General features: G+C 43.9%; 2 protein-coding genes across 4 annotated transcripts in view; both read right to left on the reverse strand.

The window, feature by feature from the left end:
• LOC109884900 (gamma-taxilin) overlaps nt 1-17,009 on the reverse strand; it is a 20,669-nt gene extending 3,660 nt beyond the window's left edge. The window contains exons 1-9 of one of the 3 annotated variants that reach the window (XM_031816078.1): nt 16,905-17,009; nt 15,281-15,551; nt 12,820-12,911; nt 12,300-12,470; nt 11,101-11,295; nt 9,321-9,440; nt 8,428-8,502; nt 744-836; nt 87-182 (exon numbers count right to left, since the gene is read on the reverse strand). In XM_031816078.1, coding sequence (XP_031671938.1) covers nt 87-182; nt 744-836; nt 8,428-8,502; nt 9,321-9,440; nt 11,101-11,295; nt 12,300-12,470; nt 12,820-12,911; nt 15,281-15,536 — 1,098 coding nt within the window. In that variant the 5' untranslated portion in view covers nt 15,537-15,551; nt 16,905-17,009. Of the gene's footprint in view, nt 1-86; nt 183-743; nt 837-8,427; nt 8,503-9,320; nt 9,441-11,100; nt 11,296-12,299; nt 12,471-12,819; nt 15,120-15,280; nt 15,552-16,904 lie in introns of those variants that run through there. The other 2 variants (XM_031816080.1, XM_031816079.1) reach the window with 2 other exon arrangements.
• Nucleotides 17,010-17,108: 99 nt separating this feature from the next.
• LOC109886587 (synapse-associated protein 1) lies at nt 17,109-27,481 on the reverse strand. Its single transcript, XM_031816064.1, has 9 exons — nt 26,973-27,481; nt 26,678-26,796; nt 26,442-26,508; nt 19,388-19,461; nt 19,093-19,232; nt 18,584-18,735; nt 18,346-18,407; nt 18,045-18,198; nt 17,109-17,702 (listed from the first exon to the last, which is right to left on the reverse strand). The coding sequence occupies exons 1-9, from the start codon at nt 27,178-27,180 to the stop codon at nt 17,575-17,577; spliced, it is 1,104 nt and encodes a 367-aa protein (XP_031671924.1). The 5' UTR covers nt 27,181-27,481; the 3' UTR covers nt 17,109-17,574.
• Nucleotides 27,482-27,991: the final 510 nt, after the last annotated feature.

Here is a 27,991-nt window from a genome sequence, read left to right on the forward strand (position 1 = left end):
TTTACAGTCCAAAATATTCTTAAATGTCTGCTACTATTAGTAAATGATAAAGTAAGATGGCCCTTTGGGAGAGTTTGTCATCTCACCTCCTCAGCCATCTGTAGCAGAGCCTGGTTGTTCGTCTCCCACTTCGTTCTCCACAGAGTCGTCTCCTTCTCCAGCTTCTTGATCTTCTTGGTCATCTGGAGAACAGAAAAAAGATCAGAGCTACAGAGAGGTCGACAGACCTAAACCCTTGCAGCTAGAGAGAGGTTGACAGACCTAAACCCTTCCAACTAGAGAGAGAGAGGTCTACAGACCTAAACCCTTCCAACTAGAGAGAGGTCTACAGACCTAAACCCTTCCAACTAGAGAGAGAGGTCGACAGACCTAAACCCTTCCAACTAGAGAGGTCGACAGACCTAAACCCTTCCAACTAGAGAGAGAGAGGTCGACAGACCTAAACCCTTCCAACTAGAGAGGTCGACAGACCTAAACCCTTCCAACTAGAGAGAGAGAGGTCTACAGACCTAAACCCTTCCAGCTAGAGAGAGAGAGGTCTACAGACCTAAACCCTTCCAGTTAGAGAGAGAGAGGTCTACAGACCTAAACCCTTCCAACTAGAGAGGTCTACAGACCTAAACCCTTCCAACTAGAGAGAGGTCGACAGACCTAAACCCTCCCAGCTAGAGAGAGGTCTACAGACCTAAACCCTCCCAGCTATATACCAAAGAAAGTGTTATGTTAAATGTTCAGTTCCAAACCTTCTCCATCTCCTGTCTGAAGGTAGTGAACACCTCGTTGCTTTTCGCCAGAGTGGTCTGAAACTCCTCAAACTTGTCCATGTACAAAGAGAGCTACAAATCACAAAACACATTAACATAGTCACCCTGCAAATATATACACATAGTCACCCTGCAAATATATACACAGTCACCCTGCAAATATATACACAGTCACCCTGCAAATATATACACAGTCACCCTGCAAATATATACACAGTCACCCTGCAAATATATACACATAGTCACCCTGCAAATATATACACATAGTCACCCTGCAAATATATACACATGAACACATAGTCACCCTGCAAATATATATACATTATACACATTACAAGTCAACCTCATATATATATATTGCTCAATAAAGGGAACACTAAAATAACACATCCTAGATCTGAATGAATGAAATATTCTTATTAAATACTTTTTTCTTTACATAGTTGAATGTGCTGACAACAGAATCACACAACAATTATCAATGGAAATCAAATTGATCAACCCACGGAGGTCTGGATTTGGAGTCACACTCAAAATTAAAGTGGAAAACCACACTACAGGCTGATCCAACTTTGATGTAATATCCTTAAAACAAGTCAAAATGAGGCTCAGTTGTCCGTGTGGCCTCCACGTGCCTGTATGACCTCCCTACAACGACTGGGTATGCTCCTGATGAGGTGGAGGATGGTCTCCTGAGGGATCTCCTCCCAGACCTGGACTAAAGCATCCGCCAACTCCTGGACAGTCTGTGGTGCAACGTGGCGTTGGTGGATGGAGCGAGACATGATGTCCCAGATGTGCTCAATTGGATTCAGGTCTGGGGAACGGGCGGGCCAGTCCATAGCATCAATGCCTTCCTCTTGCAGGAACTGCTGACACACTCCAGCCAAGCCACATGAGGTCTAGCATTGTCTTGCATTAGGAGGAACCCAGGGCCAACCGCACCAGCATATGGTCTCACAAGGGGTCTGAGGATCTCATCTCGGTACCTAATGGCAGTCAGGCTACCTCTGGCGAGCACATGGAGGGCTGTGCGGCCCCCCAAAGAAATGCCACCCCACACCATGACTGACCCACCGCCAAACCGGTCATGCTTGAGGATGTTGCAGGCAGAAGAACGTTCTCCACGGCGTCTCCAGACTCTGTCACGTCTGTCACATGTGCTCAGTGTGAACCTGCTTTCATCTGTGAAGAGCACAGGGCGCCAGTGGCGAATTTGCCAATCTTGGTGTTCTCTGGCAAATGCCAAACGTCCTGCACGGTGTTGGGCTGTAAAGCACAACCCCCACTTGTGGACGTCGGGCCCTCATACCACCCTCATGGAGTCTGTTTCTGACCGTTTGAGCAGACACATGCACATTTGTGGCCTGCTGGAGGTCATTTTGCAGGGCTCTGGCAGTGCTCCTCCTGCTCCTCCTTGCACAAAGGCGGAGGTAGCGGTCCTACTGCTGGGTTGTTGCCCTCCTACGGCCTCCTCCACGTCTCCTGATGTACTGGCCTGTCTCCAGGTAGCGCCTCCATGCTCAGGACACTACGCTGACAGACACAGCAAACCTTCTTGCCACAGCTCGCATTGATGTGCCATCCTGGATGAGCTGCACTACCTGAGCCACTTGTGTGGGTTGTAGACTCCGTCTCATACTACCACTAGAGTGAAAGCACCGCCAGCATTCAAAAGTGACCAAAACATCAGCCAGGAAGCATAGGAACTGAGAAGTGGTCTGTGGTCACCACCTGCAGAACCACTCCTTTATTGGGGGTGTCTTGCTAATTGCCTATAATTTCCACCTGTTGTCTATTCCATTTGCACAACAGCATGTGAAATTTATTGTCAGAGTTTCTTCCTAAGTGGACAGTTTGATTTCACAGAAGTGTGATTGACTTGGAGTTACATTGTGTTGTTTAAGTGTTCCCTTTATTTTTTTGAGCAGTGTATATACACACAGACATGAACAGTCACCCTCCACATATAAACACATTAACATAGTCACCCTCCACACACACACACAAATATACAGTCACACTCCATATATATCCTTTGGCCGCCTCTCCTTCCAGTGACTGGAACGAACTACAAAAATCTCTGAAACTGCAAACACGTATCTCCCTCACTAGCTTTAAGCACCAGCTGTCAGAGCAGCTCACAGATTACTGTACCTGTACATAGCCCATCTATAATTTAGCCCAAACAACTACCTCTTCCCCTACTGTATTTATTGATTTAGCTCCTTTGCACCCCATTATTTCTCTCTCTACTTTGCACATTCTTCCACTGCAGATCTACCATTCCAGTGTTTTACTTGCTATATTGTATTTACTTCGCCACCATGGCCTTTTTTTGCCTTTACCTCCCTTATCTCACCTCATTTTCTCACATCGTATATAGACTTATTTATACTGTATGTTTGTTTTACTCCATGTGTAACTCTGTGTTGTTGTATGTGTCGAACTGCTTTGCTTTATCTTGGTCAGGTCGCAATTGTAAATGAGAACTTGTTCTCAATTTGCCTACCTGGTTAAATAAAGGTGAAATAAAAAATAAATATATATGGAGGGTGAAGGTGTGTGTGTTATATATATATATATACACACACACACACACACACACACACACACACACACACACACACTTCCAGTTGAAGTCGGAAGTTTACATACACTTAGGTTGGAGTCATTAAAACTCATTTTTCAACCAATCCCCAAATTCCTTGTTAACAAACTATAGTTTTGGCAAGTCGGTTAGGACATCTACTTTGTGCATGACAAGTAATTTTTTCAACAATTTTTTACAGACAGATTATTTCACTGTATCACAATTCCAGTGGGTCAGAAGTTTACATACATTAAGTTGACTGTGCCTTTAAGCATCTTGGAAAATTCCAGAAAATTATGCCATGGCTTTAGAAGCTTCTGATAGGCTAATTGACAACATTTGAGTCAATTGGAGGAGTACCTGTGGATGTATTTCAAGGCCTACCTTCAAACTCTGTGCCTCTTTGCTTGACATCATGTGAAAATCAAAAGATATCAGCCAAGACCTCAGAAAAGAAATTGTAGACCTCCACAAGTATGGTTCTTCCTTGGGAACAATTTCCAAACGCCTGAAGGTATCACGTTCATCTGTACAAAAAATAGTACGCAGGTATAAACACCATGGGACCACGCAGCCGTCACACCGCTCAGGAAGGAGACGCGTTCTGTCTCCTAGAGATGAACTTACTTTGGTGCGAAAAGTTCAAATCAATGCCAGAACAACAGCAAAGGACCTTGTGAAGATGCTGGAGGAAACAGGTAAAAGTATCTACATCCACAGTAAAACGAGTCCTATATCGACATAACCTGAAGGCCACTCAGCAAGGAAGAAGCCACTGCTCCAAAACCGCCATAAAAAGCCAGACTACAGTTTGCAACTGCACATGGGGACAAAGATCGTACTTTTTGGAGAAATGTCCTCTGGTCTGACGAAACAAAAATAGAACTGTTTGGCCATAATGACCATTGTTATGTTTGGAGGAAAAAGGGGGAGACTTGTAAGCCGAAGAACACCATCCCAACTGTGAAACACGGTGTGGCAGCATCATGTTGTGGAAGTGCTTTGCTGCAGGAAGGACTGGTGCACTTCACAAAATAAATGGAATCATGGAGGGAAAATGATGTGGATATATTGAAGCAACATCAAGACGTCAGCAAGTTAAAGCTTGGTTGCAAATGGGTCTTCCAAATGGACAATGACCCCAAGCATGCTTCCAAAGTTGTGGCAAAATGGCTTAAAGACAACAAAGTCAAGGTATCTGAGTGGCCATCACAAAGCCCTGGCCTCAATCCCATAGACAATTTGTAGGCAGAACTGAAAAAGCGTGTGCGAGCAAGGAGGCCTACAAACCTGACTCAGTTACACCAGTTCTGTCAGGAGGAACGGGACAAAATTCACCCAACTTATTGTGGGAAGCTTGTGGAAGGCTACCCAAAACATTTTTCCCAAGTTAAACAATTTTAAGGCAATGCTACCAAATACTAATTGAGTGTATGTAAACTTCTGACCCACTGAGAAATGTGATGAAAGAAATAAAAACTGAAATTAATCCTTCTCTCTACTATTATTCTGACATTCTACATTCTTAAAATAAAGTGGTGATCCTAACTGACCTAAAACAGGGAATTTTTACCTGGATTAAATGTCAGGAATTGTAAAAAAAACTGAGTTTAAATGTAGTTGGCTAAGGTGCATGTAAACTTCCAACTTAACTGTGTATACACATAGTCACCATCCATTTACACACACATTAACATACAGTCACCCTCCATATAAACACACAGTCACATCCAGTCACCCTCCATATAAACACACAGTCCCATACAGTCACCCTCCATATAAACACACAGTCACATACAGTCACCCTCCATATAAACACACAGTCACATCCAGTCACCCTCCATATAAACACACAGTCCCATACAGTCACCCTCCATATAAACACAGTCACATACAGTCCCCCTCCATATAAACACACAGTCCCCCTCCATATAAACACACAGTCACATCCAGTCACCCTCCATATAAACACACAGTCCCATACAGTCACCCTCCATATAAACACACAGTCCCCCTCCATATAAACACACATTCTAATACAGTCACCCTCCATATAAACACACAGTCACATCCAGTCCCCCTCCATATAAACACACAGTCACATACAGTCACCCTCCATATAAACACACAGTCCCCCTCCATATAAACACAGTCACATACAGTCACCCTCCATATAAACACACAGTCACCCTCCATATAAACACACAGTCACATACAGTCACCCTCCATATAAACACACAGTCACCCTCCATATAAACACACAGTCACATACAGTCACCCTCCATATAAACACACAGTCCCCCTCCATATAAACACACAGTCACCCTCCATATAAACACAGTCACCCTCCATATAAACACACATTCACATCCAGTCCCCCTCCATATAAACACAGTCACATACAGTCCCCCTCCATATAAACACACAGTCCCCCTCCATATAAACACAGTCACCCTCCATATAAACACAGTCACCCTCCATATAAACACACAGTCACATACAGTCACCCTCCATATAAACACACAGTCCCCCTCCATATAAACACACAGTCACCCTCCATATAAACACACAGTCACATACAGTCACCCTCCATATAAACACACAGTCACCCTCCATATAAACACACAGTCACATCCAGTCCCCCTCCATATAAACACACATTCACATACAGTCACCCTCCATATTAACACACAGTCACCCTCCATATAAACACAGTCACATCCAGTCCCCCTCCATATAAACACACATTCACATACAGTCACCCTCCATATTAACACACAGTCACCCTCCATATAAACACACAGTCACATCCAGTCCCCCTCCATATAAACACACATTCACATACAGTCACCCTCCATATAAACACAGTCACATCCAGTCCCCCTCCATATAAACACAGTCACATACAGTCACCCTCCATATAAACACACAGTCACCCTCCATATAAACACACAGTCACATACAGTCACCCTCCATATAAACACACAGTCACCCTCCATATAAACACACAGTCCCCCTCCATATAAACACAGTCACCCTCCATATAAACACACAGTCACATACAGTCACCCTCCATATAAACACACAGTCCCCCTCCATATAAACACAGTCACCCTCCATATAAACACACAGTCACATACAGTCACCCTCCATATAAACACACAGTCCCCCTCCATATAAACACACAGTCCCCCTCCATATAAACACACAGTCACCCTCCATATAAACACACAGTCACCCTCCATATAAACACACATTCACATCCAGTCCCCCTCCATATAAACACACAGTCACACACAGTCCCCCTCCATATAAACACACAGTCACATACAGTCCCCCTCCATATAAACACACAGTCATACAGTCCCCCTCCATATAAACACACAGTCCCCCTCCATATAAACACAGTCACATACAGTCCCCCTCCATATAAACACAGTCACATACAGTCCCCCTCCATATAAACACACAGTCACATATAGTCACCCTCCATATAAACACACAGTCACCCTCCATATAAACACACAGTCACATACAGTCACCCTCCATATAAACACACAGTCCCCCTCCATATAAAACACACAGTCCCCCTCCATATAAACACACAGTCACCCTCCATATAAACACACAGTCACCCTCCATATAAACACACATTCACATCCAGTCCCCCTCCATATAAACACACAGTCACACACAGTCCCCCTCCATATAAACACACAGTCACATACAGTCCCCCTCCATATAAACACACAGTCATACAGTCCCCCTCCATATAAACACACAGTCCCCCTCCATATAAACACAGTCACATACAGTCCCCCTCCATATAAACACAGTCACATACAGTCCCCCTCCATATAAACACACAGTCACATATAGTCACCCTCCATATAAACACACAGTCACCCTCCATATAAACACACAGTCACATACAGTCACCCTCCATATAAACACACAGTCCCCCTCCATATAAAACACAGTCCCCCTCCATATAAACACACAGTCACATACAGTCACCCTCCATATAAACACACATTCACATCCAGTCCCCCTCCATATAAACACAGTCACATACAGTCACCCTCCATATAAACACACATTCACATCCAGTCCCCCTCCATATATACACATTCACACACAGTCCCCCTCCATATAAACACACATTCACATCCAGTCCCCCTCCATATAAACACAGTCACATCCAGTCCCCCTCCATATAAACATACAGTCCCCCTCCATATAAACACAGTCCCCCTCCATATAAACACACAGTCACATCCAGTCCCCCTCCATATAAACACAGTCACATCCAGTCCCCCTCCATATAAAACACACAGTCCCCCTCCATATAAACACAGTCACATCCAGTCCCCCTCCATATAAACACAGTCCCCCTCCATATAAACACACATTCACATCCAGTCCCCCTCCATATAAACACAGTCCCCCTCCATATAAACACACATTCACATCCAGTCCCCCTCCATATAAACACACAGTCACATCCAGTCCCCCTCCATATAAACATACAGTCCCCCTCCATATAAACACAGTCCCCCTCCATATAAACACACAGTCACATCCAGTCCCCCTCCATATAAAACACACAGTCCCCCTCCATATAAACACAGTCACATCCAGTCCCCCTCCATATAAACACAGTCCCCCTCCATATAAACACACATTCACATCCAGTCCCCCTCCATATAAAACACACAGTCCCCCTCCATATAAACACACAGTCACATCCAGTCCCCCTCCATATAAACACAGTCCCCCTCCATATAAACACACATTCACATCCAGTCCCCCTCCATATAAACACAGTCCCCCTCCATATAAACACACAGTCACATCCAGTCCCCCTCCATATAAACACAGTCCCCCTCCATATAAACACACATTCACATCCAGTCCCCCTCCATATAAAACACACAGTCCCCCTCCATATAAACACACAGTCACATCCAGTCCCCCTCCATATAAACACAGTCCCCCTCCATATAAACACACAGTCCCCCTCCATATAAACTGACTGCCAGAACAGGGAAGGGAAAGGCAGCTAGTTACCTGCTGTTTGAGCTGAGTCTCCTGTTCCTTCAACAGCTCACATTCATGTCTCCACTCTGTGGCGTCTTTCAGGAGCTGAACAGGAGACGGGAAATGGTCACAACTTCTGACAAACAGACCACCGATACAATCAATGAGTCAATGCAAGCAAACAACCAATACAAATCAATGAGTCAATGCAAACAGACAATCAATCAATGCAATCAATGCAAACAAACAGACCACCAATACAATCAATGCAAACAAACAGACAACCGATACAATCAATGAGTCAATGCAAACAGACAACCGATACAATCAATGCAAACAAACAGACAACCGATACAATCAATGCAAACAAACAGACAACCGATACAATCAATGAGTCCATGCAAACAGACAACCGATACAATCAATGAGTCCATGCAAACAAACAGACAACCAATACAATCAATGAGTCCATGCAAACAAACAGACAACCAATACAATCAATGAGTCCATGCAAACAAACAGACAACCAATACAATCAATGAGTCCATGCAAACAGATAACAAATACAATCAATGAGTCCATGCAAACAAACAGACAACCAATACAATCAATGAGTCCATGCAAACAAACAGACAACCAATACAATCAATGAGTCCATGCAAACAAACAGACAACCAATACAATCAATGAGTCCATGCAAACAGACAACAAATACAATCAATGAGTCCATGCAAACAGACAACGTTCACTCACTTCCAGTTATTAGAGAGAAACACAGTGTCCTGGGTTGTGTTCATTAGGCACCTGGACCTCATTTTAAGTTGCAATTGAGAAGTGTTTTCAGTTGTGTGCCCTATGGAACACAACCCTCCAGTTATTTGTAGCTAGCTAGAGCATCACCATAACAACCCAGTGGGACTCACAAAGTCTCTCTCTCTCTGCTGCTTCCCCTCCAACTCTCTCATCAGCTCAGCTGTCCTCTGGAGCTTGGCATCCACCAACTGCTGCTGCTTCTCCTTGTGCTTGAACACCTTGTCAATGTGCTGGGGACAGACAGACAGACAGGACACCTTGTCAATGTGCTGGGGACAGACAGACAGACAGGACACCTTGTCAATGTGCTGGGGACAGACAGACAGGACACCGTGTCAATGTGCTGGGGACAGACAGACAGACAGACAGGACACCCTGTCAATGTGCTGGGGACGGACAGACAGAACACCCTGTCAATGTGCTGGGAACGGACAGACAGAACACCCTGTCAATGTGCTGGGAACGGACAGACAGACAGAACACCGTGTCAATGTGCTGGGACAGACAGACAGACAGACAGGACACCCTGTCAATGTGCTGGGACAGACAGACAGACAGGACACCGTGTCAATGTGCTGGGGACAGACAGACAGGACACCGTGTCAATGTGCTGGGACAGACAGACAGGACACCCTGTCAATGTGCTGGGAACGGACAGACAGACAGAACACCCTGTCAATGTGCAGGGGACGGACAGACAGACAGAACAGCCTGTCAATGTGCAGGGGACGGACAGACAGACAGAACACCCTGTCAATGTGCAGGGGACGGACAGACAGACAGAACACCTTGTCAATGTGCTGGGGACGGACAGACAGACAGAACACCTTGTCAATGTGCAGGGGAAGGACAGACAGACAGACAGACACCTTGTCAATGTGCTGGGGACGGACAGACAAACAGACAGACAGAACACCTTGTCAATGTGCTGGGGAAGGACAGACAGAACACCTTGTCAATGTGCTGGGGAAGGACAGACAGACAGACAGAACACCTTGTCAATGTGCTGGGGAAGGACAGACAGAAAGAACACCATGTCAGGGGCGGCAGGGTAGCCTAGTGGTTAGAGTGTTGGACTAGTAACCGGAAGGTTGCAAGTTCGAATCCCCGAGCTGACAAGGTACAAATCTGTCGTTCGGCCCCTGAACAGGCAGTTAACCCACTGTTCCTAGGCCGTCATTGAAAATAAGAACTTGTTCTTAACTGACTTGCCTAGTTAAATAAAGGTTTAAAAATAAAATAAAAATGTGCTGGGACAGACAGGACACCGTGTCAATGTGCTGGGGACAGACAGAAAGAACACCATGTCAATGTGCTGGGGACAGACAGAAAGAACACCATGTCAATGTGCTGGGGACAGACAGGACACCGTGTCAATGTGCTGGGGACAGACAGACAGGACACCGGACAGACAGGACACCGTGTCAATGTGCTGGGGACAGACAGAAAGAACACCTTGTCAATGTGCTGGGGACAGACAGAAAGAACACCTTGTCAATGTGCTGGGGACAGACAGAAAGAACACCTTGTCAATGTGCTGGGGACGGACAAGACAGACCAGAGATAAAGCTAGATGAGAACTTCATGCGTCAGATTTCCAGAGGCTCTTCAATGCATTTAACATGTTGAACACCTTGTTGATACACCTAGTAAAAAAGACTCATCGGGGCAATTCCAAACTAAATCCCAGTACGTGTTGAAACATGCAGTAATAGTCTCAGCAAAGCACCAATCAGACTGCTCCTACATGTTGTAGGTCGGCCATAGGCACCGGACTAAAGAGACAGAAGGGGTAGAGGGAGAGAACGACGGGGAGAGAGAGACAGAACGGGAGGAATAGAGAGAATGTGTGCATGTGAAAAGACAGAGTAGAAAGAGGTACCCTCCTACCTCCTCCCTGAGCTCGTACTGTTTGATGAGCTTGTTGAGTTTCTGGGCCAGCTCCATGTTCTCCTGGCGCAGCTTGGAGTTGTGAGAGTTGTGCTGTTCCATCTGTACCTCGATCTGGTTCAGCGTCATCTGGAAGTGAAGGGTGGCCTCCTTCCGACGCTCCTCATACTCTCTGGACCGTTGCGTGTTGTCATCCTGACATGGGATATGGCAAAACGGTCAATTGGCAAAAAACAAATGGTAACAGGGATGGGGGTCAATTCTGTTTTCGATTCATGAATTCTATTGAAATTTAATTCATTCATAACAAATATTTTCTATGAAGAGTTTTCACTTCCGGAATTGACTGAATTTAAACCTAAATCGAACCCAATCCTGAATACTCCCTGTATGTAAGCTCCATTCTTGTGGATTCAATTTCATTCCTCGTGTTAGTTAGTGTTTTATTTTTGCTACTCTGCATCGTTGGGAAAGGTCCGTAAGCAAGCATTTCACTGTAAAGTCCAGTTGTATTCAGAGCATGTGATGAATAAAATGTGATTTGATACAAGCATAGAGATCCTATGATTCTATATGTAGTTCAATGAGTACACAGGCTTACAGTAGCCACTAACTGACTTGCTGTGTGACAGACTCTCCTCACTACCTACCTCGAGGGTCTTATTGTGTCTCTGCAGTTCCCTACAGAGGCTCTCCAGCTTGCTGCGTGACAGGATGGCCTTGCTGTGTGACAGACTCTCCTCACTACCTACCTTGAGGGTCTTATTGTGTCTCTGCAGTTCCCTACAGAGGCTCTCCAGCTTGCTGTGTGACAGACTCTCCTCACTACCTACCTTGAGGGTCTTATTGTGTCTCTGCAGTTCCCTACAGAGGCTCTCCAGCTTGCTGTGTGACAGGATGGCCTTGCTGTGTGACAGACTCTCCTCACTACCTACCTTCAGGGTCTTATTCTGTCTCTGCAGTTCCCTACAGAGGCTCTCCAGCTTGCTGTGTGACAGGATGGCCTTGCTGTGTGACAGACTCTCCTCACTACCTACCTTCAGGGTCTTATTGTGTCTCTGCAGTTCCCTACAGAGGCTCTCCAGCTTGCTGTGTGACAGACTCTCCTCACTACCTACCTTGAGGGTCTTATTGTGTCTCTGCAGTTCCCTACAGAGGCTCTCCAGCTTGCTGTGTGACAGACTCTCCTCACTACCTACCTTCAGGGTCTTATTGTGTCTCTGCAGTTCCCTACAGAGGCTCTCCAGCTTGCTGCGTGACAGGATGGCCTTGCTGTGTTCACTCTGCAGGTGGACCTTCTCTTTGACCATCTGGGACTGCTTCTTCTGCAGCACCTTCACCTGCTTCTGTATACTGCGGCTCTCCTCCAGCTGTCAATCAATCAATCAATCAATCAATCAAAGCTGTCACAGGACACAAAGGCGTAGTGATACTCAAAACACCATTTGAACAGAGATTCAAATGAGACCTGGTTAGTGTTCATTAGGCATGAAATGGAAGAAAACTAACTGAATTGGTGTAATTAGAAATTCTCCTTTTGCTTTCGGTTGCAAAATAGTTTTGCCAGGGTGTGTACTAATAAACACAATCCGGGGTATACAAACGCAAGACACAAATAGAGATGAACATGTTGATCAACTAGCAGTGGCCCACTGCAATTTATTAGATGAAAAGAATCCCTTATAGCAGCATAGACATGTGGAGGCTTCCAGCTCTTACCGAATCAGCATACTTCTTGCACAAAGCGGCCAGCTTCTCCTCTGGGGAGGCTAGTGTGGTCAGGGCTTGCATCAGTAAGAGAACCTCTTTTCCTGTTACAAAACAACAAGTGAAGAGATCAGCCATTTCTCCTCTGGCGAGGCTAGTGTGGTCAGGGCTTGCATCAGTAAGAGAACCTCTTTTCCTGTTACAAAACAACAAGTGAAGAGATCAGCCACTTCTCCTCTGGTGAGGCTAGTGTGGTCAGGGCTTGCATCAGTAAGAGAACCTCTTTTCCTGTTACAAAACAACAAGTGAAGAGATCAGCCACTTCTCCTCTGGTGAGGCTAGTGTGGTCAGGGCTTGCATCAGTAAGAGAACCTCTTTTCCTGTTACAAAACAACAAGTGAAGAGATCAGCCACTTCTCCTCTGGTGAGGCTAGTGTGGTCAGGGCTTGCATCAGTAAGAGAACCTCTTTTCCTGTTACAAAACAACAAGTGAAGAGATCAGCCATTTCTCCTCTGGCGAGGCTAGTGTGGTCAGGGCTTGCATCAGTAAGAGAACCTCTTTTCCTGTTACAAAACAACAAGTGAAGAGATCAGCCATTTCTCCTCTGGCGAGGCTAGTGTGGTCAGGGCTTGCATCAGTAAGAGAACCTCTTTTCCTGTTACAAAACAACAAGTGAAGAGATCAGCCACTTCTCCTCTGGTGAGGCTAGTGTGGTCAGGGCTTGCATCAGTAAGAGAACCTCTTTTCCTGTTACAAAACAACAAGTGAAGAGATCAGCCATTTCTCCTCTGGCGAGGCTAGTGTGGTCAGGGCTTGCATCAGTAAGAGAACCTCTTTTCCTGTTACAAAACAACAAGTGAAGAGATCAGCCACTTCTCCTCTGGTGAGGCTAGTGTGGTCAGGGCTTGCATCAGTAAGAGAACCTCTTTTCCTGTTACAAAACAACAAGTGAAGAGATCAGCCACTTCTCCTCTGGTGAGGCTAGTGTGGTCAGGGCTTGCATCAGTAAGAGAACCTCTTTTCCTGTTACAAAACAACAAGTGAAGAGATCAGCCACTTCTCCTCTGGTGAGGCTAGTGTGGTCAGGGCTTGCATCAGTAAGAGAACCTCTTTTCCTGTTACAAAACAACAAGTGAAGAGATCAGCCATTTCTCCTCTGGCGAGGCTAGTGTGGTCAGGGCTTGCATCAGTAAGAGAACCTCTTTTCCTGTTACAAAACAACAAGTGAAGAGATCAGCCATTTCTCCTCTGGCGAGGCTAGTGTGGTCAGGGCTTGCATCAGTAAGAGAACCTCTTTTCCTGTTACAAAACAACAAGTGAAGAGATCAGCCACTTCTCCTCTGGTGAGGCTAGTGTGGTCAGGGCTTGCATCAGTAAGAGAACCTCTTTTCCTGTTACAAAACAACAAGTGAAGAGATCAGCCATTTCTCCTCTGGCGAGGCTAGTGTGGTCAGGGCTTGCATCAGTAAGAGAACCTCTTTTCCTGTTACAAAACAACAAGTGAAGAGATCAGCCACTTCTCCTCTGGTGAGGCTAGTGTGGTCAGGGCTTGCATCAGTAAGAGAACCTCTTTTCCTGTTACAAAACAACAAGTGAAGAGATCAGCCACTTCTCCTCTGGTGAGGCTAGTGTGGTCAGGGCTTGCATCAGTAAGAGAACCTCTTTTCCTGTTACAAAACAACAAGTGAAGAGATCAGCCATTTCTCCTCTGGCGAGGCTAGTGTGGTCAGGGCTTGCATCAGTAAGAGAACCTCTTTTCCTGTTACAAAACAACAAGTGAAGAGATCAGCCATTTCTCCTCTGGCGAGGCTAGTGTGGTCAGGGCTTGCATCAGTAAGATAACCTCTTTTCCTGTTACAAAACAACAAGTGAAGAGATCAGCCATTTCTCCTCTGGCGAGGCTAGTGTGGTCAGGGCTTGCATCAGTAAGAGAACCTCTTTTCCTGTTACAAAACAACAAGTGAAGAGATCAGCCACTTCTCCTCTGGTGAGGCTAGTGTGGTCAGGGCTTGCATCAGTAAGAGAACCTCTTTTCCTGTTACAAAACAACAAGTGAAGAGATCAGCCATTTCTCCTCTGGCGAGGCTAGTGTGGTCAGGGCTTGCATCAGTAAGAGAACCTCTTTTCCTGTTACAAAACAACAAGTGAAGAGATCAGCCACTTCTCCTCTGGTGAGGCTAGTGTGGTCAGGGCTTGCATCAGTAAGAGAACCTCTTTTCCTGTTACAAAACAACAAGTGAAGAGATCAGCCATTTCTCCTCTGGCGAGGCTAGTGTGGTCAGGGCTTGCATCAGTAAGATAACCTCTTTTCCTGTTACAAAACAACAAGTGAAGAGATCAGCCACTTGTCATGGTTGAAGAGGAAGGGACATTCTCAATAACTTGGCTAAAATCACCATGACAGCATGCAGTGGTTTCCATATATTACCTCACACGCGTTAGACAGGCAACGACAGTCTCGTGTTAACCTACCCAATCCCTTTTGGTCCTTGATCTTGCTACCACCACCGCCTGGGTCCAGCTCAGCATTGTTGGGGTCCAGGGGGCAGTCCTCTCTCCCTGGAGTCTCCCCTCTCACCTCCTCACTGCAGCAGCTACTGACCAGCTCAAACATCCCCAGGTGCTCCTGGCTACCTGGGCTGTCCAGCTCTGGAGGGGAGCTGCTGCCAGATCCCCCCACTAGCCCCCGAGTCGCCACCTCCATTCCACAGAACCCTGCGGCCTCCATGATATTGGTCCCAAACTGGCAAAGAGGAAAAGTTAACTCAGTGAAATATAGGTGGTCGTATCCACCTGACCATGTGAGTAAGCATTGATTCAATTCGTTAACAGAACCGGTTCATACTTGATCATTCACTGATCTTGTCAGTGGTGTGTAACTTATTTCAATTAGCCTCAACAACACTTGTAAACATTGACAGTAATGAGACAGCAAGTTAGCAACCACATGCTGTCCTCCGTTTTACATCTCTGGTCCGGACTCTAGCAAGCAAGGCACAAACTCTAGCAGGGCAAGACAGGTCCCCACCTTTAACTCTGATCTGACCAAGGGTCACTAAGTTCAGATCATTCTAATAACTAGGGTAGCATTGGCAGTAATGGTAACTATAGTTATTCATATTAATGAAACACTGGACCACAGTTCCCTCATCAAGAAGGGATAGAATCATTTAATTAGATAGTTGAGGATTACCACGTGCTAGACCTAACAGCACCAACAGAAGGACTCGCCATATAAATCAGCACAAGAACCCCTCAATTCCCTTGATTTAGTTAACTGCCTAGATAACCCGGACACCGAAGATAAAATAATTATCCGACTGAACACAAGTGAAGGATGTAGCCTAAACACCGCTGTTGCAGTTACACTCGTACGTTAGTAAAATCAATTTAGACACCCAAACAAGTAAACTTGCCACACAGTAGTGGCAATAAAACTAGCTACCCAACGTTGGCTAGTTTTGATATATTATTAGCAGGCACTAGCTAGCCAATTCGTGTTAGCTAATAACCTCCAAACAATTTCAAGTGACTTTACCTACCCAGCTAATAGCTATACTGATAGGAAAACATTGCGCCATGTATCGGCTACGCTAAAGCTAATGGATGTAGCTAGCGAGCCACAGATCTAAATAATCTAGTTAGCATAATTATAACGTCAGTCACAGTAACCTTTGGTATGCTAGGCTAGCTAGCTTTGACACGAGCTAGCTGTAGGTTAGCTTGTTAGCTGAGTAACAAATCCAACGTTGACATTCAACTCAACAATAATTGTGGACTAAAGTGTTTCCTTCTAAGTATTGATTGATGTATGGATTATTGAACGTAAGTATAGAAAGAAAATACCACCAAGCAATAATTCGCAAACTGTTTGGGTTTGGCAGGTGCGTGAGTCCACACTGTGCCAACTTATGCTAAGCTAACAACCTGTCACTGGCAAACTATGCTATGGACTTCCTTAGTAAATAAAACATGTTTTAACACTTCGCGTTCTCTTTTGTTTGACTGTAACACGTTGCAATCATTTAGAAATACAGACATAATTTGTGTAGGGTCAGTGAAACACAGAAAAGGGCGTAAAAGTACCACACTGTACCTGTGTTTTTACTGTTTAAATCGACTCTGTCTCTGGCATCGGAGTGTGTCGCTATGATGTGACGCAATATATAATGACGGGGCGGGGCTGCTTGACCCTATTGTCATGTTGCATAAACAACACCAAAACAAAACCCTTCCCTATACAGCCCTTCAGATATAACAATATGGCTGTAATTTTCATTAAGGAAAGACATTTAGACAATTGGAAAGAAGTATATTTATTAGGGAAAAACTGAAAGCAGGATTTGAGTAGCACAGAAACAAGTATTATTTGGATAGATGTACACATCCCAACTGCAAAACAATTCCAGAAAAAGAAAAGAGCAGAATAGAGAAAAAATGACAATATGCAATATGTCAGTTGCCTCCTCGGCCATAAACGTTCACAGCTAAAATGACAGCCAGCCACTAAACTGTACAGACAGAAAATGTATATTATACAGTATTTCAACTCCTGACCACCACCAGATCAGAATACACCCCATAGATGTTCCCATTCTAGAGTGTGCTGAAACAAACAGTTAATGGTTTGTATGCAGCGGTTCCCTTCATTTCTATACCATTCTATTTCTATGGTCTAGACTAGACAAGGTCATGGTTTCTGATCCTTCATGGTGCTCTCTCTCATATCAGAGATACTAGACTGAAGCAAGACGGGTCGGTCACCTCTACTCGTCCGACTGAAGCATCTTCTCGATCTCTTTATCCCAGTTGTCATCTTTGTTGTCTGCCTCCGTCACCACCTCATACTCCTGTAACTCTGCCTGGAGTTCCTTCTCCCAGTCCGCTGTCTCCTCTGAACAAATAACAGCATTATGAGATCAATGCTACAGACTGAAGAGAAAACAACACATGCCATTCACTCTCCTCTAATTCAACATCCAGCTCTACCACCTGAGCCATTTTATTAAATCCAAGCCCTTTCCAGGTTCCAGTGAAATCAAACAATAGAACTCTGGAGTTCTTGCTGGTTGTTTGTTACTCTAGATATGATCTAATAGTTCTAGAACTGACCCTCTGGAGTTCTTGCTGGTTGTTTGTTACTCTAGATATGATCTAATAGTTCTAGAACTGACCCTCTGGAGTTCTTGCTGGTTGTTTGTTACTCTAGATATGATCTAATAGTTCTAGAACTGACCCTCTGGAGTTGCAGCGTCCTCCTTCTTGTCCAGCACCAGCTGTTCCATCTCTTTCCTCAGGTCTTCATGGTCGATGTTACAGGAGTCAAAGGCATCGCTCACAAACTCGGAGACCCCAGGGCTGGTGGAGATCTCATTCTCCTCTTCCTCCTGCTATTTAACAACATTAAAAAGAGAATCCAGACCATTTCATACATTTGACTTGATATTTACACAGTATTTCAGTGGTCTATATATAGACGTGCACAGAATTATTCAAAGGGGCTGACTTTTCTTCAGAAAAACAAAACATTTACTCACCTCTCCACTCTTGGGAATGTCACTAATGGATACTGGAGGTGTTTTTGGTCTGATGGTATTTTCTGCATGACAACAAACAACAATAACATGAAACAGAAGTTAGGCTATAAACTGTTGCTTGACAGTAGTTCACCAATTGCTCTGCTTTGCACATAACACCAATGCAGTGTTTTTAGTTAGGGACGTGTCAGGATCACACAAACTGAATTCCGACCAACCATAGAACAGAATAGAGTACCTGTGAGGCTGACACCCTCCGGGCTGATGGTCTTCTGCTCCTCTCTGTGGTCTACAGCCTGCTGCTGTGCTGCCAGGGCCGTGAGCTGGGCCGACTGCTTTATCAGGGACACACGGTAGAAGTAGTTCCTCCAGAACACATCCTCCTTCACTCTAAACACACAGAGCATTGAATATGTAAGTAACATACACATATACTGAAGGGTTCATCGATAACTTGATATGGATGGAAACACATGTACAGTTCTTCCAATTGCAATGGCTGGTCCAAGCTGTGTGAACCAGTCTGATTGAGCGATAGCTCACCATTCTTTTTCAATTGAATGCAGCAATCTGGCTGGTTCTAAGAGGCTTATCAATGGACAGGATTGGCATCATCCAACATTAGCCAACAGGTCAACTTTATGCCTGCAATCTCTATCTGTAAATAATTCTGAGTTGAATCGAGGCATGTTTGAAGTGCAATAATGGATTTGTAATGCATTAGATTTGTAATGGCTGTCTGCTGACTGTTTGGGGACCAGGTCGAAGCGCATCCTGTTCAGTAGCTCATCTTCCTGCAGCATCACCATGGCGATAGGATACATCTGCTCAGAGTCGAACTGGAACTGAACTCCAGCTGGTGGGTCTCTCAGGAAGTTCCTCCTGTCCTGGAATAACAGATCAATAAAGTTGTGATGAATCAAATTGAAAAGGTACAATCAACACAATGCACTCTGACAGTGATGAGATGCAATTGGATGGAATCAAATCACAAACTCTTAAGTGCACAATGTGGACAGACAATGTTAGAAATGCTACTAACAGCGGACAAAGCCAGGATCTGTTGCTGCATGGTCTCCTCCTCACTGTAGCCAACCCATGGTGGTACAGCTGTGTCTGGAGGGGAACAAGAAGAAACCATTTTAGTTCATGCATGCATGCATGCATGCATGTATGTATGTATGCATGCATGTATGTATGTATGTATGTATGTATGTATGTATGTATAACTATGATCATGTTTACTGGTATATCATCTCAAGATAGTCTGGTTGCAAGTCTGTTTAGCTAACATTCTACTCTGTCATTTATCAGCAGTATCCCTGCACATTGATATGGTGCTGGTACTGGCCTGTAGGGTACATTCTCCTGTGGGTTTTATTCATTGTGTTACCTGACCTGACTTAGCATGGGTTCTGTTCTCTTTGTTTTTTTAAAGAATCTATTCTGAATGACACTTTTCTATTTCTTTACCTTGATATTGAATATGGCATTGTTGAGAAAGAGCTTGTAAGTAAGCATTTCACTTGACAGTTTACACCTGTTGTGTCCTGTCATTATATAACTAGTTAACTAAAACGAATCATGAAAAAACAATTTAGTAAACTGAAATAAAATAATTAGCAAACCCTTTTGAAAAACTAAAACTATACTGGAATTATACTTGAAATGGCTGTAGCCATACTGAGTGTTAAGGCTAAAGCATATTACTGTAGACGAAAGTCGAGGAGTGAAGTCCGGGGAGGTGCATCTGCGACAGTCAAAAGTCAGACACTAAATGTGGTTTTCCAACAAGGCATGTAGGCGCAAGTCGGACAATTTCCCCCCCCAGAATGACTTGACAAAAGTGATCCGCTCTAACGCGGCAACTGAAATGAGCACGACGGAAGACTGCTCTCACACCGTCACCCAGAGTATCTCCGCTTCACACTGCTACAACATGGTAGCTACCGGACCAAAACAGCAGTGAAGTTTAACCTCGCTTCAACTCTCCTGGTTGTTGCGGAAATGGACTCACTACTACTGTTTACTTTGCATCTACGTCAGGGGTGTCAAACTCATTCCATGGAAGGCCTAGTGTCTGCTGGTTTTTTGGTTTTTCCTTTCAATTTAGACCTAGACAACCAGGTGAGGGGAGTTTTTTTTAAACTAAATCAGTGACCATAATTCATCAATCAAGTACAAGAGAGGAGCGAAAAGCCGCAGACACTCGGCCCACCGTGTGATGAGTTGGATACATATGATCGACATTCCCAAACGGGGGCACGCCAAATAAAAACGTGGTTCAAATTTTAATTTTAATTTATATATATATTTATTTTCTTCACATTTTCAAACAGTCAATTTATATTTTCCAACGGGGTGAATCGTTTTTTTTCTCTCGTTTCACTGCCCAAAATAAAATTAAACAATGTAATGTTCAGCAATTAAAAAAAAAAAAACTTTATTTAACCAGGCAAGTCAGTTAAGAACTAATTCTTATTTTCAATGACAGCCTAGGAACAGTGGGTTAACTGCCTGTTCAGGGGCAGAACGACAAACAACTATATATACACACAGCTCAGGGGTTTGAACTTGCAACCTTCCGGTTACTAGTCCAACGCTCTAACCACTAGGCTACCCTGCCGCCCCAGAAATAACACGATGTCAAATACAGGTAGCCTAGTCAGATAATTAACATCCAATCACATTAACCGTTACTTTCTCGCAGGAATTCCACTAACTGTCCTTATGTAGCTGTTGCCCATTTGATTCCGATGCAGCCGAAGAGCAACAGCCCCCTTACCCGGGAAAGCACCAAACAACAGACAGGGACGTTGGACCATCGAAGAGGCGCAAATATGATAACTACAATTACGGATGACACAAACAACTTGATTCGTTATCCCTTTCATGCCCTGCCTCCAGTCCACTTACCGAGATCTGAACAAGAGCCTCATCGGAATTGACATAGGCGGTTATGTGAAAATGTCATTTAATCAGAAGCCACTGCCAGACTTCTGGATTGGGCTGCGCTTAGAGTATCCTGCCTTGGCAAATCGTGCTGTTATGCCCTTTGCAACCATGTACCTATGTGAGAGTGGATTCTTCTCGGCCCTCACTAGCATGAAAACGAAATACTGGCACAGACTGCGTGTTGAAAATGATTTAAAACTGCTCTTTCCAATACAACCCAACATTGCAGTTATGTGCATCCTTTCAAGCACATCCTTCTCATTAACCTGTGGTGAGTTATTCACACCCTTCTCATTAACCTGTGGTGAGTTATTCACACCCTTCTCATTAACCTGTGGTGAGTTATTCACATCCTTCTCATTAACCCATGGTTAGTTATTCACACCCTTCTCATTAACCTGTGGTGAGTTATTCACATCCTTCTCATTAACCTGTGGTGAGTTATTCACACCCTTCTCATTAACCTGTGGTGAGTTATTCACACCCTTCTCATTAACCTGTGGTGAGTTATTCACATCCTTCTCATTAACCTGTGGTGAGTTATTCACATCCTTCTCATTAACCCATGGTTAGTTATTCACACCCTTCTCATTAACCTGTGGTGAGTTATTCACATCCTTCTCATTAACCTGTGGTTAGTTATTCACACCCTTCTCATTAACCTGTGGTGAGTTATTCACATCCTTCTCATTAACCTGTGGTTAGTTATTCACACCCTTCTCATTAACCTGTGGTGAGTTATTCACATCCTTCTCATTAACCTGTGGTGAGTTATTCACATCCTTCTCATTAACCTGTGGTGAGTTATTCACATCCTTCTCATTAACCTGTGGTGAGTTATTCACACCCTTCTCATTAACCTGTGGTGAGATATTCACACCCTTCTCATTAACCTGTGGTGAGTTATTCACACCCTTCTCATTAACCTGTGGTGAGTTATTCACACCCTTCTCATTAACCTGTGGTGAGTTATTCACACCCTTCTCATTAACCTGTGGTGAGTTATTCACCATTTCCATGAACAAATAAGGGTTTATATGTAAGATGGTTAAATAAAGAGCAAAATGATTGATTATTATTATTATTTGTGCCCTGGTCCTATAAGAGCTCTTTGTCACTTCCCACGGGCCAGGTTGTGACGACAAACTCACTCACACCCATTCTTATGTTTAATAAATGTATCATATAGTGTGTGTGTGTGGCAGGCTTACAATGATGGCAAAAAACAACATTTGAGAGTGTGCTGACCCTGGTGCTAGAGGGGGTGCGCAGCTGGAGGTTGAATGTTTGAAGGGGTACGGGACTATAAAGTCCTGTACGCCATCTCGCTGAGTCTTCCTTTAAACCTATTACTGCCCCCCCCAGTGGCAGGAAGTGACACCCCCAAAAACAAAACAACTATATATACACACACAGGCTACTAGCCTCCCATGCGTAGGCTACTGTCTGTCCCTAACACTAAAACTAAACAACTATTTATACACACACAGGCTACTAGCCTCCCATGCATAGGCTACTGTCTGTCCCTAACACTAAAACTAAACAACTATATATACACACACAGGCTACTAGCCTCCCATGCATAGGCTACTGTCTGTCCCTAACACTAAAACAAAACACTATATATACACACAGGCTACTAGCCTCCCATGCATAGGCTACTGTCTGTCCCTAACACTAAAACAACTATATATACACACAAGCTACTAGCCTCCCATGCATAGGCTACTGTCTGTCCCTAACACTAAAACTAAACAACTATATATACACACACACAGGCTACTAGCCTCCCATGCATAGGCTACTGTCTGTCCCTAACACTAAAACTAAACAACTATATATACACACACACAGGCTACTAGCCTCCCATGCATAGGCTACTGTCTGTCCCTAACACTAAAACTAAACAACTATATATACACACACAGGCTACTAGCCTCCCATGCATAGGCTACTGTCTGTCCCCAACACTAAAACTAAACAACTATATATACACACACAGGCTACTAGCCTCCCATGCATAGGCTACTGTCTGTCCCTAACACTAAAACTAAACAACTATATATACACACACAGGCTACTAGCCTCCCATGCATAGGCTACTGTCTGTCCCCAACACTAAAACTAAACAACTATATATACACACACAGGCTACTAGCCTCCCATGCATAGGCTACTGTCTGTCCCTAACACTAAAACAACTATATACACACACAGGCTACTAGCCTCCCATGCATAGGCTACTGTCTGTCCCTAACACTAAAACTAAACACTATATATACACACACAGGCTACTAGCCTCCCATGCATAGGCTACTGTCTGTCCCTAACACTAAAACTAAACAACTATATATACACACACAGGCTACTAGCCTCCCATGCATAGGCTACTGTCTGTCCCTAACACTAAAACAACTATATACACACACAGGCTACTAGCCTCCCATGCATAGGCTACTGTCTGTCCCTAACACTAAAACTAAACAACTATATATACACACACAGGCTACTAGCCTCCCATGCATAGGCTACTGTCTGTCCCCAACACTAAAACTAAACAACTATATATACACACACAGGCTACTAGCCTCCCATGCATAGGCTACTGTCTGTCCCTAACACTAAAACTAAACAACTATATATACACACACACAGGCTACTAGCCTCCCATGCATAGGCTACTGTCTGTCCCTAACACTAAAACTAAACAACTATATATACACACACAGGCTACTAGCCTCCCATGCATAGGCTACTGTCTGTCCCTAACACTAAAACTAAACAACTATATATACACACACAGGCTACTAGCCTCCCATGCATAGGCTACTGTCTGTCCCTAACACTAAAACTAAACAACTATATATACACACACAGGCTACTAGCCTCCCATGCATAGGCTACTGTCTGTCCCTAACACTAAAACTAAACAACTATATATACACACACAGGCTACTAGCCTCCCATGCATAGGCTACTGTCTGTCCCTAACACTAAAACTAAACAACTATATATACACACACAGGCTACTAGCCTCCCATGCATAGGCTACTGTCTGTCCCTAACACTAAAACTAAACAACTATATATACACACACAGGCTACTAGCCTCCCATGCATAGGCTACTGTCTGTCCCTAACACTAAAACTAAACAACTATATATACACACACAGGCTACTAGCCTCCCATGCATAGGCTACTGTCTGTCCCTAACACTAAAACTAAACAACTATATATACACACACAGGCTACTAGCCTCCCATGCATAGGCTACTGTCTGTCCCTAACACTAAAACTAAACAACTATATACACACACAGGCTACTAGCCTCCCATGCATAGGCTACTGTCTGTCCCTAACACTAAAACAACTATATATACACACACAGGCTACTAGCCTCCCATGCATAGGCTACTGTCTGTCCCTAACACTAAAACAACTATATATACACACACAGGCTACTAGCCTCCCATGCATAGGCTACTGTCTGTCCCTAACACTAAAACAACTATATATACACACACAGGCTACTAGCCTCCCATGCATAGGCTACTGTCTGTCCCTAACACTAAAACTAAACAACTATATATACACACACACAGGCTACTAGCCTCCCATGCATAGGCTACTGTCTGTCCCTAACACTAAAACAACTATATATACACACACAGGCTACTAGCCTCCCATGCATAGGCTACTGTCTGTCCCTAACACTAAAACAACTATATATACACACACAGGCTACTAGCCTCCCATGCATAGGCTACTGTCTGTCCCTAACACTAAAACAACTATATATACACACACAGGCTACTAGCCTCCCATGCATAGGCTACTGTCTGTCCCTAACACTAAAACGAAACAACTATATATACACACACACAGGCTACTAGCCTCCCATGCATAGGCTACTGTCTGTCCCTAACACTAAAACTAAACAACTATATATACACACACACAGGCTACTAGCCTCCCATGCATAGGCTACTGTCTGTCCCCAACACTAAAACAACTATATATACACACACAGGCTACTAGCCTCCCATGCATAGGCTACTGTCTGTCCCTAACACTAAAACTAAACAACTATATATACACACACACAGGCTACTAGCCTCCCATGCATAGGCTACTGTCTGTCCCTAACACTAAAACTAAACAACTATATATACACACACACAGGCTACTAGCCTCCCATGCATAGGCTACTGTCTGTCCCTAACACTAAAACAACTATATATACACACACACAGGCTACTAGCCTCCCATGCATAGGCTACTGTCTGTCCCTAACACTAAAACTAAACAACTATATATACACACACAGGCTACTAGCCTCCCATGCATAGGCTACTGTCTGTCCCTAACACTAAAACTAAACAACTATATATACACACACAGGCTACTAGCCTCCCATGCATAGGCTACTGTCTGTCCCTAACACTAAAACAAAACACTATATATACACACACAGGCTACTAGCCTCCCATGCATAGGCTACTGTCTGTCCCTAACACTAAAACTAAACAACTATATATACACACACAGGCTACTAGCCTCCCATGCATAGGCTACTGTCTGTCCCTAACACTAAAACTAAACAACTATATATACACACACAGGCTACTAGCCTCCCATGCATAGGCTACTGTCTGTCCCTAACACTAAAACTAAACAACTATATATACACACACAGGCTACTAGCCTCCCATGCATAGGCTACTGTCTGTCCCTAACACTAAAACTAAACAACTATATATACACACACAGGCTACTAGCCTCCCATGCATAGGCTACTGTCTGTCCCTAACACTAAAACTAAACAACTATATATACACACACAGGCTACTAGCCTCCCATGCATAGGCTACTGTCTGTCCCTAACACTAAAACTAAATCAGATGAAAACATTCATATTTTCATAAAAAATTAACCAAATAAAAACTAATCAAGTGGATCTGAAAACTAAATAAATAAACCGAATGACAAATAAAAATCTGAAAATGAATAGAAACGAATATAAAAACACTAAATAATAACCTTGCTGTGCACATGACAAATGTTGATTTGAGGACACAGAGTACAAGGAGTGGAAGGTAAGCTAATCTCAAGCGGGTATGATATTATGCCTCCACACTGACCTGATTTCTTAGCTTTCTTTTCTTGGACAAATTTGTCCTGTTCTTTTTTGAAATCCCCCAAAATAGTCTGGAAAACAGAAACACAGACATGTGATGTTACAAGACAGAAACCTCAAAGCTTCAAGAAATCAGCGGTTTTGAGCCAACACCAGAGGGATGTTACATAGCAACCGATGCGAACACTAAAACACCCTCCTTGTCAAACACGATTCAGGAAAGTTTAGTATGCCATGCACCTTGTCAAAAATTCCATCTATGTTCCCTTCTTCCACGCTCTTCTTGATGGTGTGTGCAGTCTCTGCCACAGAGTTGGAGATCTTCTTGGTAGCATTGCTGGCAAAGTTGAATATTAAGCCTGTATATGTAACAAGAATATAAAACCTGGATCAATTCTCAGCTTCAGATGGCATTGTCATTCAAGTTTTGGCAGGCAAACAATGTATTGTTGTCTCTTAGGCCTACATAATCATTATTAGTCTGTTAATCACTTTTCACATGAATATAAATGAAACCATCTATAATCTTCCTTACCACCGAATCCTTTAGCTTGCTGAGAGATGAGTTGGACGGTGTCTCCGTCCTCCTGCCCCAGTTCTTCTGTTGCTGGAGGTTCGTGTTGTTTGTTTACTTCATTTTGGTCTTGAACAATTTTCTCCTCCACAGCAACGTCAGCCACTTCGCTCTCCTCTGTCGTCGAGGTGTTCTCTATACCCAGCCACGTTCCCCATCCTTTGAACATTTTCGCCGATGTCTTTCGGTTGTAGCTATGATAGAAAATCGATTGTAAACTAAGTGCTTAGAATTTTACCTTCATGGTTCTGTGTTTACGTCACCAGGAAACGGTGCGATTCTTGTTCTTGTTTTTTCTTCATAATAAATACAAAGCGAGCGCATTACTGCCGCCTGCTGTTACATCTGGGAAATGTTAGTATCTATTTCGTTTTCTAACAGTATCGCTATCAGATCAAATGTGGGATTCGAACAACAGTGTGTTATTTAAGAAGGGAAAAATGGACCGCTTTGCCAGATAACTCTCCAAGCTGTCACACTGTAATTTTTGTATTTTATTCACTACTTCTCATTCCACACCAACAGGTGACAGTGATGTCCCTTTTCATTGGTTAGTTAGACAGTGATACGAAACAAATGAGGAAGTAATGGTTGCTTTCAACAAAACTGGGAACTCGGAAAAAACGATGTCAAATCATGAAGTCAGTGATCTTCAGGTCGGGGCTTGTTTTTTTTCTCGAGTTTGCGGTTGTCTTGAACCAGAGATATTAGAGTACGTAATAGCATGATTCCAACGCTATATGATATGATATATAACGAACACATTGGTCGTTCATACGGTTTCCCATCTCCTCTAAAGTGTATCTGCTTGAACGCTGCGAAATCGGAGATTTCCGAGGTTCGAGCTGCTCAATAAAATCGTCGTTAGAATTAAACCAAGATAGACCACAGCCTGTCGTTTCAAACGGGAACAAATGACTCTAGTGGGCAGAACAAGCAAGGTGGTGGGCAGAGCCAACCACGAGCTAGAGAGATTCTAT

The sequence above is a fragment of the Oncorhynchus kisutch genome, unplaced genomic scaffold, assembly GCF_002021735.2.
Source record: "Oncorhynchus kisutch isolate 150728-3 unplaced genomic scaffold, Okis_V2 scaffold740, whole genome shotgun sequence".
NCBI lineage: Eukaryota > Metazoa > Chordata > Actinopteri > Salmoniformes > Salmonidae > Oncorhynchus > Oncorhynchus kisutch.

Bases quoted from the DNA above. Each gene is read 5' to 3' on its own strand.
- LOC109886587 (XM_031816064.1), bottom strand. From the start codon at position 27,180: ATGTTCAAAGGATGGGGAACGTGGCTGGGTATAGAGAACACCTCGACG. The intron at 19,233-19,387 runs GTTAGTAGCATT...CTGTTATTCCAG, and splicing joins AGATCCTGGCTTTGTCCGCT to GACAGGAGGAACTTCCTGAG. The intron at 18,408-18,583 runs GTACTCTATTCT...GTTGTCATGCAG, and splicing joins GGAGGGTGTCAGCCTCACAG to AAAATACCATCAGACCAAAA.